At 37.2% G+C, this 17,855-nt stretch overlaps 1 protein-coding gene across 1 annotated transcript in view; it reads left to right on the forward strand.

Moving 5' to 3' along the window:
• GABRG3 (gamma-aminobutyric acid type A receptor subunit gamma3) overlaps positions 1 to 17,855 on the forward strand; it is a 287,460-nt gene that overhangs the window by 236,824 nt on the left and 32,781 nt on the right. Inside the window, exon 6 of the mRNA XM_083855542.1 lies at positions 3,146 to 3,283. Within this exon, the coding sequence (XP_083711668.1) occupies positions 3,146 to 3,283 (138 nt within the window). The remainder of the gene's footprint in view (positions 1 to 3,145; positions 3,284 to 17,855) is intronic.

Here is a 17,855-nt window from a genome sequence, read left to right on the forward strand (position 1 = left end):
GGGCAAAGAATAACATTTCTAATTGCTGTAGTTATCACCTAAGTGCAATTATCTACTACTGCTGAAATAAATCATGTCAGAATTAGAAGTTGCCTTTACAGCATTCACATTTATCTTTTTTTATTATTATTACCATAGCTGCCTCTCCTCTCCTCTCCTCTCCTCTCCTCTCCTCTCCTCTCCTCTCCTCTCCTCTCCTCTCCTCTCCTCTCCTCTCCTCTCCTCTCCTCTCCTCTCCCCTCCCCTCCCCTCCCCTCCCCTCCTCTCCCCTCCCCTCCTCTGGTGAAAGTAAACACAAGGCATTACATAGGTAATTTCCCTTGAGCTCTTAAAGAAATAATCAAATTTGGTTTTGACCTGATTTTGCAAAGTAGCATCTTACAAAAACCAGATGATCAGAGTGGTCTCTAAAAGTTGTTGATATGGCATATAAAAGTTGTAGCACTGCCTAAAAAGCAGCCTCTGGTTTGGGTCTGAAAGTAGGAGAATTTAATCAAGTAAAATGATGGGAGGGAGAATGAAGTTGTTGAGCAGACTTTGGTTGAGAACATCCTGAGCTGCAGATTGCTAGAACTCAGATGACTGTAACACAGAACACACACTTGGTTGTCTTCTTCCCAGGCCATCACCCTTGCCATCTTACTGGTGCCTCCTGGAAAGCCTCCAGGACCTCCTGGAAGCTTGCCCTACTGCAGTGTGAATATTTTTACATAACCTAAAGCAACTTGGCAGGGTAAATACACTTGACAGAAATTTTCTCAGTGTGAATGACTTGAAGCCACAAGGCCAAAAATTTAAGGTAATTTACCGTCATTTTTCATGCTGGGAAAGTGAAAAGAAGCTGAACAACAGAGGTCACATCTTCTTGCAACTACTGAAGTCTCCAGTTCTGATGTTTGCTAAAATGAAATATTTAAAGAACTAGTAACAATTAGGCTGTGTGCGGGAAATACTGAATATCACCAAAAGAAGAATCATCATGAACAGTCTATTCTGTAAGATAAATGAATTCTAGGAGTGATACACTGTCCAAAGAGATGTGTCACTCCTCCATAAAATTATTATTCTTTTAAATAATCGAAAAGTGAAGTCAGTCACCTGGCACCAGAGCAGAACATAACAGCAGTTATTTATTTAAGAGGTTGAAACAACTCCCATTGAATCTCTAGTACTTCTCTCTTATGATGTAAGCGACCAAATCATTGTAAGAGCAGATCTCAGCAACTGTGGATTAAGGAACTATTGCAATATCACGATGGGCTCCTGAGGTCAGTTGCTTGTGATTTAATGATGATGAATAATACTGAAAGGAGATACTTTGAAACTGAAACTGACCTTTCTTAGTCAAAAATACAGAAAAAATCTTGAAGGATGAGAATCCATGAACTTGTTCATTGAATTCAAGTCTAACTGGCACAACTTTTTCAGTGAAATTTGGGGAAAAGATGTAAAAATGTCATTTAAAAATCACTTAAAAATAATGTATTAAAAAAGAAATCTTTTTTACTTGCAAGATATTTGAAGCATTTTTACTTATAATGGTTATAGTGAAATTTATCCGAGAAAAGGGACTCCATCTTATATTCCCTAATATTCAATCTAACACCACCACCCCCCACTCCGGTGCAACTTGATGCCATTTCCTCATTTTATTGTTTGTTACTTGGAAGAGGAAGAAATGTGATCAGAGGGCTCCGTGAAATATGAGCCAGACTCGAAAAGATTTCAGATCATTCAGGGCTATGGCTTGGAGGCTCTGCAAAGCTTTACTTCTTTCACTGTATCACTGCATCCTCTGACATAATCTGCCAGCCAAAAAAATTAACCTTTAGGTCAATCTCACAGACTTGCCCAGCAGAATTGGCAGTGAAATCTATTTGTCAGCAATAGTTCTCACAGAGAACAGTGTTTGTTACTCAGCTGGGTCCTGCACAGGTTATTTCTTTATTTACATTGATGGGAAATATACAAATGTGACATTTTGAATTCACACATAGTGATGTTTTAGTCATTTTTTAGATTAGAACTAAGGGACTTTTGGGTATTTTACTTACTGTGTTAGTGAGAGGGATAAATGAGGCCATGCACACCTTACAGCAGTCCCCCAGCAGGGTGGGACCTAAAACAGGATTGAAAAGACACTCATAGGAGGAAATAGCACCATGACCAGAGAGGTTGTTTTGCAATGCAAATACAAAAATGCATCAATTTTCAATGGGGAAAAAAAAATTACTGATGTGACAATTATATTAACCATCTATTGTTGTTGTTGACTTTTAATTTGCCTTGTAATCTACAGCTACTATATTAATGAGATGAATTAAAATTGATTGTATTATGCATTAGAGAACAATCTCATTTTAACTAGCATGGGTGGGCTGGTTTTTTCTAAATGGTTTTATTATTATGGTTTGAACTGGTTGAAGATTTGTTGGACATTGATTGGAAAATGCCATTCTCTAACAAAAAGGAAATTAAAAATTGGCATAAGAATTAATTATGACCACTGAGTGCTAAATTGATAAAGGCTTTCAGAAGCTATTTCAGCAGTAGAGATCAGGTGATGCCTCATTAACTACTTGAGACTTCAGAAGAAATATGGTAGCATAATCACTTTAAAATTCCCATGCTAATTAAAATTTTGCTGTCTTTTGCACTGTGTTATGTTTCTTTCAGAAGTACAGTAGCAGAACCCCCCTTGGAACTTTTTAAACTTTTAACTTTTAAAACAATGTGTCCTTTTCAATTGTTCATATCTTACACTGAAAGACTCCCCATTTTTTGCATTCTATTGGTTTGCACAGCTTCTTCAGAGTTTATGTTAAGCAGCATACTTCTGTGTCTGGATCTCCAATTAGTACAGTCAACCTCTGAAGAGATCTGTTTCTGATAGAAACAATCATATATTGTCCATTGTTAAAAAACAATGATTGTGAAAGATCACAGGTTTGCCAGTATTATGACTCTATTTTTGTGTGCCATACAACTCTGACCAAATGATGCCACTTAACTCACTGACAAAGCATCAGATCAGAAATTTAGGTGTTCCCAAATAGCACGGAAATAGTGAACTGCTAATATTTTGCAGAACATTTTTTTATGAAAAGCAAAATGTTCAAATGTGTATATATATATTAATTTCTAGATGGCTATCCTAAAGAGGAAATGATTTACAGATGGAGGAAAAATTCAGTGGAGGCTGCTGACCAGAAATCTTGGAGACTCTATCAGTTTGACTTTATGGGTCTCAGAAACACTTCTGAAATTGTGAAAACCTCTGCAGGTAAGAATGATTGGTGCTTTTTCTGGAATTCAAATTATTTAAAAATATTTATCCTTGTTTTGCTTTCATTCAAGTGCAAATTTATTTTAATATGTTCCAATGTTCATATTAGAAACTGTAAAGCTCAGACCTCAAAAATGTTGAATTTATCTTGATTTTTCATAATCTCTACTCTTCTAGTGACTTCACAAACTGAGGAATAAATGTTTGTTATGGACTTGAAGTTACTGTATGATTCTCATTCCTCATTTATTAGGCCATTCCTGCATTGAATCTATCTCCATCATAAATTAAAGAGAAAGATTTTGAGCACAATGGTAGGTTAGTGAAATTAGACACTTTCTATACTTAATCATTCAGACAATGGTTTAATATTTTTCTTAATATTTCAAAGACATTCAGCTGATAAATGCCTTTAGTCATGACCTTACCAATTGATTGCAATTAAAATCTAATGATGCCTATTCTATTTCTTCTGAAATCTTGCTGTTTCCTATAATAACACAGCAATATAGAGAAAAATATATTAAAATGGAATACATTATTTGAACTGGATAAATTGTGGTCACACCGTGTCTAAACCTTATACATGACTGCAGTAAGTTCCTTGATTACCATGATTTGGTAAGTCTTCTCACAGCTGCTGAGGGAATCTGCTAGAAACAACCTTCTGCTTAACAGATGGTGAATTTTTCAAAAAAGCTAATTTCTTTTTAAAGGTAAGCAAAGCTAAGATATTCTTTTCAAAACACTGTGCATAACATTAATGATAAAAAAATTATAAATCTGTGAAACTACTGCTTTTCAGTCCTGGCCCACTCACATCAGCAATGAATTCTTGGAATTGGGTAGAAGTTTTTGTAATGAGAAGTCACTAAAGCTTTAGTGAATATTCTGAACTGGTAGTTTAGCAGAAAAAAAAAATGTTGCAAAGAGAACACGTGTGAAAGTTGTCTTTTGTTATGAATACAAAGCCTTTTAATTTGCAAGTTACTTAGGAATGCAAATTTCCCATAAATTGAATCAGGTACAAAATACTAAATTATTAAAGTATCTATGTATGTGGTTTAACCCCAGCTGGCAGCTTAACCACATACAGCTGCTCACTCATTTTCCCTGGTGGGATGGGAGAGAAAATTGGAAGAATAAAAGCAAGGAAACTCATGGGTTAAGATAAAGAAATTTTGATAGGGAAAGAAAAAGCTGTGCACACCCAGGCAAAGCAAAACAAGAAATTAATTCACAGCTTCCCATGGGCAGGCAGGTGTTCAGCCTTCTCCAAGAAAACAGGGAGGTTGGAACCAGATGATCTTCAAGGTCCCCTTCCAACCCAAACCATTCTATGATTCCATGAAAAAGAATTACCAAGTTATTATTAACCTAATGACAGTGTCTTGATAAACAAATCTGTTTGACTCTGCTAATCTATTTAACAAATCTATTTAACTCTCTATGGACAAAACCACATTCATAGAGGTTTTATTTGAATAAGTGAATGGATAAGGTGTAGCAAAGAAAAACCTATTTCCTATGTTCTTTCTAGCATGTGCCCAGTTCTTATTAAGATGAGTGAGTTAGCACAATATTTTTGTATAATTGCTATTGCTGTTTCTGCTGACCTGTGTTTGTGAGTGCAAAATCCAACACCAGTGTTGAGCTGAAGTTACTGGAACCATGTGATATTTCTTTCTCCTAGAGGCACCACAATGACAGAAAGTTGTTGACAAAATGAAGCTTATTCAAATACCGAAAATAAACCCCACCAAAATCTCCTGTCAGGAAATTGTGGAAGCTAACTTGGAAGAAACAATGTAAAATGTATATGTCAGTTTGTCACCTGGAGTTATTAGGTTAGAAAAATGAGTTTTACATTTCACCAGATATCTAAGAAAGGTGTCAACAAACATATGAGAGACCCAAAAAATAAACCCCTGAGTTTGCACATGGATCTGAGTTTTCAGAAAATAGACAATATTTTGTTACTCTGTAGTTTAAGGTATTTTTCTAACCTAATACTTTCAAAGGCCAGATTTACTGAATGTCAAAAATATTTACTGTAGAGAGTAAATAGAGTGAAAACCAGGGCCAGGACTTGAGAAAAAACAAGTACATTGGAAAATCTTGAATATGCCCCATGCTATAGAATAAGCAGTCCCAAAATAAAAGGAAGGGGGCAGGACACAGTGCAATATTTCTCTGACAAAATTTGAGGTAATTCTGTGAATACCTGCTGTGTCTAAATATATGTGAACAAACAGGATAAAGAGGATAAACATGCCTGTTTACTGAAGTAAAACCCTAGCCAAGAAGTTTGTGCATTAGGGAACCCACAAAGCTGCTATTTCCTACTGCTGTTTCCTACTGTTTGGACAATCTGTGGCAGCTGCTTCTTATAGGTGTTACGTCTCTTTTACAGCCATGCCACAGGGGGCTGCAGGTGGTCAAAAAAGAGATGCCAGGTTCTGACATGGAAAAACTGTGATATTTTTACACTGAGGCTACATGGAGAGGAAGACTGCCCTGAGGCTGGCCCTAGGACACTATGTAGGACTTGTCTTGAATTTATGCTGCTCCTCAGAGGGAGCAGTTCCTACTCTATGCTCTGGTTTGTCTGGGGCTCCTCTGAGCCATGTGGAAGCCCATAATGACCCCAGAAGCCACCACCCCTTTGCAGGCTCAGGACAGAAAGGAACAGCAGCATTGTTCAGAGTGCTGCAAGGGGGATCATTCCAACTAATCAGGTGGAGTTAAGAGAAGGGAAGCAGACTGGATATCAACAGTAGCTTTCTGAAAAAAAGGTCATCATCTAAAAATCATCTCTTCCTCCCAAGGGAAATTATGGAAACTACTATTACAGAGGGCATTTAAAAGTAGACTAGGCATAGCATGAGAAAATCTACTACAGGGACCAGTCCTACACTAACAAGAGATGGATTCAAAACCCTAAATTATTTGCTTCTGACTTACACCTTCCTGCTTGTTTATGATACTATTACTTCTCACTAATTTACATCTATATAATGTGAGAGCTGCTGCATTGCTACCTTCCTATGTCCAGCTCGGGGATCTCTTTTTAGCTCCTCTTCAGGAGCTAAATTATACCCGATGTCTGGGTATAATGAAGAGAGGTCACACTCACCACACAGCAACAACTGCCATTCTTCTTCAATTGCATTAAGTCCTTTCTTGGCACTTATTTTCATCACAGAATTATTAGATTTAAGACTTGCCAGCGTTCTGGTTTTTGATTTTTTTCAGTCTTTCCAAACCCTTTTCAGACATTTAAATAACCTTTATGTTAATCTATGACAATTTCAGAGGCACACGAGTAAGAAGCCAGCTGTCACAGAGTATATTTCAGAAATCTAAGCAATATGAGAAATGTCATCTTTTGCACTGAACCAGTAGTGGCCTAAATTATTGACGCAGTGGTGTACTTTGCTCTTTTTATACAATAATCTGGCAGCCAAATAAAGTCTTCATTGCCACCTGGAAGAAGTGTACAGCTTTCTCTTGAGGATTTTTTTTTTTTTAATTTCTTGCTAAGATACAAACACAAAAAAAAAATTAAATACCTACTGCAAATGGTGATTGCATGCAATAAACAGCAGAAATCACTGTGTTGGTAGTGTATGGTCATGAACTTTTATCTGGAACCCTAAGAAAGTTCTCACTGTCAGGTGATTTCAAATTAATTCACAAGTACTGGAATATTCCCCTGTTGCCATCTGGCAAGATACTCAGGTACTGTAACAAGAACTTCTCTCTTGCTACAATGTCAAATAAGGCTGACAAAGATAATTAAAGAAGAGGGAGTACAAAGCCACCCGTGAAAAGAAAGGACAAACTGCATGTATGGAAAAATTGTGCAGATTTTAAAACTGCAAGTCAGCCAATGGAAAGGTGGCCAGGACAACAGGAGAGAGAAGAAAGTCACCTTTAAAAGCACTCTGTGTGTATTTGTAGTAAACTTCTGGTTTGAGTCCCAGACATTCCAAATCCAATGGAGGGGAGTGGTGGGGTGGGGCATAGGAGGGGAACAAAAACAAAGAGCAAGAAAAACCCACAACAGAATCATGAAGAACCCCACAATTAAAGTTCATGGAGTGAGTTGTAGTGTTGCTTGCACTTTTCTGCTGACATCTCCCTCAGAAAGTCCATTCATTCCTTTAAAATCACCTATTTTTTTTCACACTGTTAGATAAATACAAAGACCCTGTAACTCTTGAACCTTACTTTCATTTACTTAAAAATTTCTTTACGTCATACAAGTATTGTTTGTGTTCTTCCTCAGATGCCTTTAGCCTGATTTTTGCAGTTCAAAGGGCCTTTGCATAAATAAGTCCAAGATAATTCATCAGAAATAGAAAACACCAATAAAAGCACCCTATTAGAAAAAAATATAGCTGATTATTGCAAATTATATATATAAAGCCAGACAGAAAGCCTAATTTCCTAGATTCTGAATTATCCCAAGCATCACTACTCAGACTCAATAAATAGCTATAACAACTGCCATAAGAAGGTACACCTTTGTTCACATACCATGGATGGGTGATGATTAGTGGAGTCATCATGCAACTTATAAATCATGCTTTATGTTTCAAAATTGCTGTTTCATAAAGTACTTCAGCTTAAATGATGTTCTCAGCCCTGTATCACAGGGCTGCAAATCAAAGTTGATATCTGTTGTCATAGATTTAGATAAAGCTCTTTTGTGCCGTACTAGCAGCAACACAAATTAAAGTACGTATTCTGTTGCAGAGTACTCTCAGTAAATGACAAGCACAAAACTACTACAGAACAAAATAAATCAAACTTGTCTTTCAAGAAAATGCAAATATCTACATACATACATACATACATGCATGTATAAATATGTACATATATGGGTACTGGCAGAGGAGGGAAGGGACAGACATGTTTTTATAGGAATGCCAAATTTCACTAGGAGAGCCCCATCGAGTCAAATGTGTTCTTGCAGCACAGAACACTAACTGTACCCTGGGCTCCATCAAAAGCAGGATGGCCAGCATGTTGATTGAGGTGATTCTGCCCCTTTACTCCACTCTAGTGAGACCCCACAGGGAATATTGGGTGCAGCACTGGGGCCCTCAGCATAATAAGGACATGGACCTGTTGGAATAAGTCCAGAGGAGGGTCATGAAGATGATCAGAGGGCTGGGGCTTCTCTCCTGTAAAGACAGGCTGAGAGGGTTCAGCTTAGAGAAGAGAAGGCTCCAGGGAGACCTTCTAGCAGCCATGCAGTGCCTAAAGAGGGATGATAAGAGAGCTGAAGAGGGACTTTTTACAAAGGCCTGTAGTGACAGAACAAGGGAAAATGGCTTCAAACTGAAAGAGAGTAAGTTTAGATTAGATATTAGGAAGAAACTCTTTACTGGACAGACACTGGAACAGGTTTCACAGAGAAGCTGTGTGTGTCCCACCCCTGGAAGTGTTCAATGTCAGACTGAATGGGGCTTTGAGCAATCTGGTCTAGTGGAAGGTGTTCATGCTCATGGTACAAGACATGACACTAGGGGATCTTTAAGGTCCCTTCCACCTGTACTGTACTGTACTGTGATTCTGATTCTAAGACTGACATTAGTTGACGCTCCTTGGATTTGTCAGAAGTCAACACACTCCCAGAGATTTATCCAGAGGAAATGCTGCTCACGACTTTTTCTTCCATTAGGTGTGCAAAGAGCAGCTGACTTGAGAAAGCATTTCAAAATGGTCACCTTTGCTTACTATTTACTGTCTAATGCTCCCAGATCACTTAGCTGTAGGCACAGAGAGCCCACAAGAAGTACCCACACAAGGTGAGCCAGATTGACCAGTGCCAGTCCAGGGCTAGGCAGCAGTCCAGTCATCACCCCATAGGTCTATGTTGACAGGGCAGGGCCACCACCCATCCTAACCATCAGACCAAGAAAGAAAGGCCAGGGTCAGCAGCAGGTAGTTGAACCCTTAGCTGGAGAAAGAGGTTGCAAGAGGGGTGGCAAAGAAGGATCAGCAGAGGCTTATCAAAGCAACTAGAGCTTGTTGGTGCCCTTACGGTCTTGACAATGAGTGGAAAAAATGCACAAAAGGACACAGTGCCTGAATGTGTTTGTGTCCATGCAGGCTTCTTTAATGATCTGATTCAGTTACATCCTCATGTGCCAGCTAACTCATCTGAAGATATTTATTTAATGAATATCTATAAAACTCAGGGTTTTTAAAGTCACTGACATTTTTAATGTGGCACTGAGTGCTGATGACACAACAGAGAGCTCTTGCCATCTCTATTCTCCTCAGGACAAATGAATTTGAGGGGTTTTTTTCCTTAAATGCTAAATTCATTGATATCAAGAAGACACTCTACCTCAGCTTACTGTACTGTCTTTACCAAATGGCATCCTGAAGCTGACTGGTGGAGACTCAGAAAAACACAAGGAACAAATTTCAAATAGTGTCTATTTCCGCTTACATGGCATTGCAGGATCTTTGCCTCTTTCACCATGGGTATCACATTGTCCTGGTTCCAGACAGGACAAGGTTAATTTTTTGCAGTGGCCAGGAGAGGCATGGCCGGGATGTGGATATTATTCTATACCACCTTCATTGGGGGTGGAGGTAAAGGGACTCCAACAACACTGTAAAATCCAGAATGTTCATACAGTTTAAGATTACTTTGTATGTTGCACCAAATACACACCTGGATTTGACCTGACTCTCTTATTCTTTGACTGCTTTCAGAGAAACAGAATAATACTGTAAGTCTTGTGCCTCGACAGAGATCCTGGAATGAAGGAATATCACAGGACTTACTTTCTGACAGTAAATACCAACAGAAAATTAGCCTAGTTATAAGAAGATTTAGCAATAATCTTTTTGTTGAGAGTTTTTATCTCTGATACAGTATTTGGAATAAACCAAATCCCTTTTTAGCAGAGAAATCAACAGTATTGACTTTTAAAAGATATTCATTCGCAATTGATCAGTGTGAATATTTTGATTTTTTTCCAAGAGAAGCTTAATTTTTATTTATAACAGTAATTCGTATAATAGACTAATAACTTTGTCATTAGCTACTCAGATTAGAAATGTAATACATAAATAAACAGATAATTACTAATAATACTTCTAGGCTATTAAAGCCTTTTCCTATGTTGCTTGCAAGTTTGACAGACATTTATGAGAATAAAAACTTTTATTGACCTGAAAATCCAATACTTGCCCATCTTGTTACAAAACTCTTACATAAAGCTCATAGTAAGATGTCTTCTGAAGAGAATGATTTACAACTGCATCAATAGCCTACTGAAGTTAATGGAACTTTTCCCTGGTGCTGGCCTGGGATCAGATCCTGAAACATAGAAGCCTGAAACTGTATTTTTAATGTGAATAATTCTTTAGTCACTAGAAACTAGAGAAAGCTCAGCTTAATAATATGAATGGAATAAGTATAACATGCTCTAAAAACACTTTCCCTCCTCTTTTCACAAATAGTACAGCAGATAACTAGAATAAGAGTAGAGAGAATATTACTCCTCTCCATACTTTTAAGTTCAGCAGAACTGCATATATAACTGGTTTCATTCTTATGTTTTGGCTTGCGGAGACAAATGCTTAGTGTCCTTTGTGTAAGTCCTTACTGCAGCAAATGGGGAGAGTTAAGAAGCAATAAGAAGTAATTTAACTTAGTAGTAAAGGCAAAAGTAAAACAAAAGACTTGGGAACAAGTCTTCACCTGCATTTTTTCTGAAGGGAAAATTTCAGTGGGAAGCAATTTTTCCCTAAAAAGACATCCAATTGTCCTTGTTAAAGGACCTCAAGTTGTCCTTTTTAAAAGACTTCCATATCATATGGGAAAAACCAGTCTGTTTTCCACTATGTTTTCCTTCAGCTGATGTTTTTATCTGATCGCTCCATATTTTGGAATGTTTTGTATGTGTCTGACTTTAAGATTTAAGGTTTGTTAATTAGCGTCCTCATTCATTCATTGAGTGACAATGCTATCTTTGTTGCTCCTCTCTGTACATGGAGTCCTGATCTCCTGCTCCCTTCTGCTGGAGATACATAAATTTCCATTCTAGGATAGTTCACCAGGACAGTTAGACAACAAGGTTGAGTCTGTTCTCCAGTAACAATAAGTCAGACCTTGGGATTTTAGCCTGAGGTCTCCTCTGAGTTTGAAAGAGTGATTGGATGTTTAATAGCACTATGAAGAACTAAGTAAACCCCTTAGAGAATTTAGCAGAAAGGCTACCCAAGTCACTCACTCAAAACATAGGGGCTTTGGTCTCACTTTGTCTAGGTGCTTTTACCAGAGGTAAAAAAGGTAAAAAACAAAAGACTGGAATTGCTTCCATGTTAAGGTAGGAAAAAGATTTTGGTTCCTTACTTGTAAAGAACAGAATGGTGAATTCTACACAGAAACAGAGGCCTTCCTCATAGCAGTCACTTCTCATCTGCATTTTTCCTGCCCAACCTAGATGACACTGAGGCAGGCTAATAGCTTTTAGGAATTTGTTCTGAGATTTCCAGCTCCCTCACTTGCTGCTCTCTGCAGTCATGGCAAAGTTTGATCTGTGAGGATAATTGTGTGACTAGATATTGCCAAATAAGAGGCCACATTGCCATTTGTATGATACCCAGACCTTTACAAATAAAAGCCTTGATCTGCTGAACTATCTTTACACAGGCAGTAACAGGTTGTCATGGAGGCTAAAGCAGTAGGGAGAGAGGGAAGTATTTCCAGGGAAAAGACAGCACAACTGCAGTCACAATGGCTTTACAAGTGTCTTTAATATACAAAATACAATCCAGAATTGGATCCATAAGTTGACTTCTAATTAGATGCACACTGTAGACAGAATATTTTGACTCAAATTGTGAAACATATCTTGACCTGCAATGCAGATTGATGGTATAATTTCTGTTATTAATAAAACTGTGATGGGGGTGGAATATTACATAAGAACTGTGAGCCTGTCTGCATTTATTCTGCTGAGAACAACCTTCTATACTTGCTGTTCTAGCACCTCTGGCTTCTCTGTCATCACACCACTGTATCGATTTATGGTTGGCTAAATCAAAAGCTTTATACTAATGCAAACTGTGGAGGTTTGGCCTTTGGCCAGGGTTACACAGTCACTAAAATGTTATCTAAAAGTCTTTCAGAAGCAGAAATTGTACTTAATTTAAAACTTGCAGTATTGCAGAGGATATTTTATATTTTATTCACTTTGGAGTCTACAATATTAATGAAAATTTTAAGATACAGAGAGTATAAAAGAGCTATTCACATGCTGCAGAAAGGTGCTAAGTGTCTTTTTAGATTTTAATTTCCCATAAGCTAACAAAAACTGCAACACAGACTAGTTACTTGCTAGCAAGATCTCTCTAAATTTAGCTTTTACTCCTTCACATCAGGGTCATGTTTCCAGATTTCTTTCATGGGGTTGTGGAAGCTCTTTCTTCCAGGGCCCTTTTCTGCAGCTAATATTCACAACATTCAGGTCTTTTTTGTAATAATAACTCCGTTTCAGTCAACACCTTCTGCTTCATAGTTACACTGGCAAGAGCCAAAATCTCTTCTATGATTAGTTGTCTGATGCTGGATTTATCCACTGTCTACTGAAGCCAGTATTCCTCATACCTTTATCTGCCAGAAAGTCTGGCACATATGAGCTAGGCTGTCAGATAGCTAAGGAAATGACACAGTACAAGAGCAAGCCTTTAGAAAGTTTCCAAACCTTGCAGCAAATACAGCTAAAGTGGTGATATGAGACAACCTGAGAGCATCCTGAAAATGTAAGTGTGCCTGCCATGACAAGGACTGCCACAGCCTCTCATAGAAAACCAGAGGTGAATCCTTGGCACTTGAGTGGGGGCCATTTGTCAGTGACAAAATCCGCACCTGGCAGCAATCATGATGCATTGCAGTGTTTATAGAACAATTTTGACAGAAGACACCAAAATTTGCTCATTACGTCAGAAAAAGTTAATCAGTCAGCTTAAGACAAACTGAAGGTGTGGACCAGAGGTCCTTTACAGGGAAATACATAATCCCGAGTACAGGAAAGTGGCATTAGGACAAGAATCTCGAAATACTCAAGTGATTTGTACTAAGATCCTTGTGCTTCTGAAATGATAAATGCTCTTGAATACACTGCCTTCTTAAATGAGCCTTGTAAGTGAATCTGTTTAGTGTTCTAGACGTTGTTCTGTAAAACAGGGATGAACTATAATAGTAGGCAATACCCTTATAGAAGATAACTCTGCATGATAATGGGGTATTTCCTTGTCAAGCTTTCTTTCAAAACTTTTTTGTCTTTCTCAGATATTACAATCTTGTATTTATCTTCAGTGGAGAGGATAAAATTCTTCATTCCTCCTAAATTTTTCATGACCCCTGAAGACTGAAGTTTGAAAGACTACATTTAGCTATTCTGAACATCTCTACATTACTCCTCAATGCAAGACATTAAGAACATATTCTTTTCCTTTACCAGAAACAATCTACAGCTACTCCTCTTCTAGCTGCTTTAACTGTCTGCAAATGAAATAGGTTCTCTTTAGGTTGTACAAATCTTTCAAGTCTGTCTTGAGCCTGGGGACACCCTGGTCCAGCTTCCTGTCCCCACCCCCAAACAAAACAGGGCAAGGTGTTGTATCAAAGGAGGACAGTTAATTTTTAGATAAGTATAATATAGAGATTTTCATCTGAGAAGTACAGAACCACCACCCACATTCTAATTCAAGTCAGTATCACAGTTAATTGCAAACCCCTTATAGGTAGGAGCAGTTGGAGAGAAAAAAAATAAATCTGAAGCTCTTTCTGATCTTCATACCCGTAGCTCAGGCATGTCCTTTGCATGCTATAAACAGAGTGCCAAATTATTTTTTTTTAAAATATTGATTCAAAACAGAAATTGTCTTAGAGTAATGAAGTACAAGTATCATGGAATTGCAAAGCAGTCTGGAGAGAAAAAAGCATGTGCACCTAATTCATCGTTCACTGCATGCAGATTGCTATGAAACACATAAAGATCTCAAAGGTTAAAGGAATTAAAATTCTCACGCACCCTCCTACTGTAGTTGGACACTTGACAAAATAATGCAAATCTTTAAGCAGAGATGAAGCAAAGGATGCAGATCATAGTTTTAGCACGTGTCTTGGTCTACTTTGATTTGAATTTTTCTCTGGTTAATTTTTTTAATAAGGATACATTCCAGGAAAAAAAAATCCAAATGGTTAAATATATGTCTATTAATATAAAACATTGATTAAAATGTCTGTTTTAGTAAAATCAGTTTACACTCTCCCATTCCAAACTCTCTATTTCATCCTTATTCTTCTGTTCCTTCATTGAGAGAGAACATCTGTTTGCTTTTCTAAATGCTTTATTCAAAAGGAAGAAAATGTGACAAATGTTGCCTGTGTTAACACAATAGATAAAGAAAGAACCACATTCAAATGTGAAAAAAATCTTGTTGCAGCTTTCTTTTATTTAAATAGATAGAGAGAGTTATTTCTAAGGACACATCCTGAACATCATGTCTGAAAAAGAACAAATCCCTGAATAGATTTCCGCAGTGCCTGCAAGGATTCTCTCAGCAAACTCTGAACTTCAGGTCACCACTGGCTAACACTCATGGAATTAATTGATATTTTCTATAACTCAAGCTGTCTCCAGAACGTGTCTTCTCATGGGGCAGGCATCATCAAAAACTTTTAAGGAACAAACTTGGACTGCCTTTACTGCTTGAAGTCACCAGGAACATTGAGGCAGGGAAGCTGTATTGTGTGGTGAGATCACTCCCTTTGCAATGAAGTGCTACCAATACTGGGCTGATGAAAGCTCCCTCCAACACCCACAGGCAGCACTAGCAAGGGTGCAGAGCTGAGCTTTAGCATCCTCTAACAGCAAATAAAGCAGCTGGAAAGTCTTTTGGTCTTGACATTCTACCATGTCACTTACACTTGTTGAAATTCTAGGTTTAGCCATGTCATCTGAAAAAACAAAAGCCCTTTTAACTAAGCCATAGCCTCAGAATTCACTCAGAATTCATTTCAGGTCAAAGTCCATTGCAAATGGTGTTTAATCCCATTCTCTACCATGTGTTTATAAATCAGATCCATGGTGAGATGTGCAAAGGACAGTATTGCAGGATGCTAATAAATACCCTATCATCTAGGAAGGGATGATTCCTTAAAACATAATACATTTTTTTTCCATTGTCTTAAAATAAAGACACTTAAGACACAATCTTAAAATAAAACTGCACTTTAATTTTATTATTCTTTCTTTTTTTTTTTTCAAAATCTGACATCTTTATGGCAAATAAATTTTCTTAGGATGGGGAACTTCAGAGAAGTCCAAGAATTATAGCAAACAATACATCTGTTATTTCTTCTGGTTTTGGTAACTTCCAATTGCCTCTGATATTGAACTGCCAATGTGCCCTTTTTTACCCTATACTCAAAATAATTTATAAAATATGAGTACTGCTGACATCTAATCAGTTGTTTGGAGGAAAAAATTTGCTCTTGTAGCTGTATCTGAGACTGAACCAGGAATAACACCCTGAAACAGTTTCAGTCCAACTAACACCATATTAGGCATTGCATTTTAAGGTAACTTGTGAACTTTTTTTGCAGTCCTTAAATTTATACATAAATGTCCATTTTTCTCCACTTCTTCCCAATGTTTTTAACCAAGTAACAAGAAAAAAGTCTAATTTCAAGTGTTGCATATTGTGGAAGTAATAGTTTTTTGATGAATGCTGTAAACATAACTTCAAACCCTTAAGGATTAATTGCTCGAAACAAATAGAATTTTGAAGACCACAGCCCATAATTTTCTTGAGATAATATCTCTTTGAATGCAAGATTCTTGTACAACCCTATAACTGGTATTTGGAAGTGGTTTCTCAGTAGTCATACTGGCTCAGAAAAAAAAAATATAGAGAATATTTATTTATTTATTTTTTGCTTATCGTAAGCTCCAAACTGCTTCCATAGAGTAGATGTGAGATGCTATCATCATTTTCAGCTTTTCTTCAGGAAGCTTCTGTGAAAGGCAGTAAAAATGAAGTAGCTTTAGAATTATGTATTTCAAAACCCACCTTCATCTTATCTTATTTGAATTTCTGTAAGCAAAAAAGGACATAAGTAATTCCAGATTTGAATTGAGTAAGATAATGAAAATAATATTGTTGAAGGATTTTTTCATTGAATTCACAATGAGTTTATGAATTTTGATTCATAAATCTTTCAGTACATTAAAACCTGAGTTTATAATTTTTATTACTTTGGTTTTGCTTTATTCTGAAAGACATTTTCTATTCTTCTATTTAGGAAAGCTGACAGCCAGTTAAAGCACAGACAGTGCCATTGAGGTTGATATGGCACAAAAGATTTTCTTTTAATAATTGTATTGAAAATTGTTTATTGTAAGTATTCAACAAATACCAAATAAATAACAGCAAATCCATTTGACAATATTTAACGACATCCTTAGAATTCTACATTAATCAAATAGGGGATTAAGTGTTCTTTAGTCCAGTTTCTTAACTACAATTTACAACTTTTAGTCATGGGATGGGATTCAACAAAAATGCAGTTTATGCCTTGTGGTATTGGATCAAAACCACCTAAGACACACTGTGAATAGAAGCAATCATTTATAATTTAACTGTGCTGGTTTAAATGTCAAAAATCAAAAATCTCTGTTTTGGCCACTTTTACACAATTTGACTCAAACATGTCAAATCCAGCTTGCCTTTCCACACCTAGCTTCAGGCCTCTTTGCTTGTTTCTATTTTTCCTTCCCACTTCTTTGTCCCAAAAACCATTTTCTCTTAGTACTACTGCCCTTCTTCCCATGCCAGTTTGCTTTTACTATCCTTTGAACACATGCTTGAATAAGACTTTCCTTGACCTTTAGCCACAGCCCTCCTGCCTTGTTCTTGGCTATTGTGCTTCCCTGTCAGCATAGACATTGTCATTCTTTCCCTACCCAGAGGCATGACACCATCACCTGGCAAGGGTCATGCTGCATTAAAGCCATGCACATTGTCCTGGCTCAAATCTCTCCTGCCACCCCTCAAAAAGGACTAGGACACAAGCAGACAGAGCTCTAGAGTATTCAATGTCCTTCACTGGCAACACATCATTATGGCTGTATTTCAGCTTCTACACAGTCACACAGCTTCCTGTAGATCCAGGAAGCTGGAACAATTCAAAACCAGGGCTCTGAGAAAGGTCTCAGATAAAGATCATAAGTAAAATATTATTGAATAATTGCCAACATTAGTGTTTGGAATGAGGAGTCATATGAGGATGCGAAGATAGTTCTGTAATGCAATAGAAATAAAACAATAAAGATCTAAGATTTCTGATTATAAAGATCTAATTCTACTATTCTACAGAGCAAAATGGAATCACAGATAATTAGCAGATATTTGTGAAAACAAAGACAATTGGAGAGATTGGATAAGTTCCCAGGAATCAAAGTCAAAAAAATCAAGAATTAATCTTAGTTCAATCAAAAATTAACTCAGTTCAGAGCTTCAGGAA

The sequence above is a fragment of the Zosterops lateralis genome, assembly GCF_965231275.1.
Source record: "Zosterops lateralis genome assembly, chromosome: 2".
NCBI lineage: Eukaryota > Metazoa > Chordata > Aves > Passeriformes > Zosteropidae > Zosterops > Zosterops lateralis.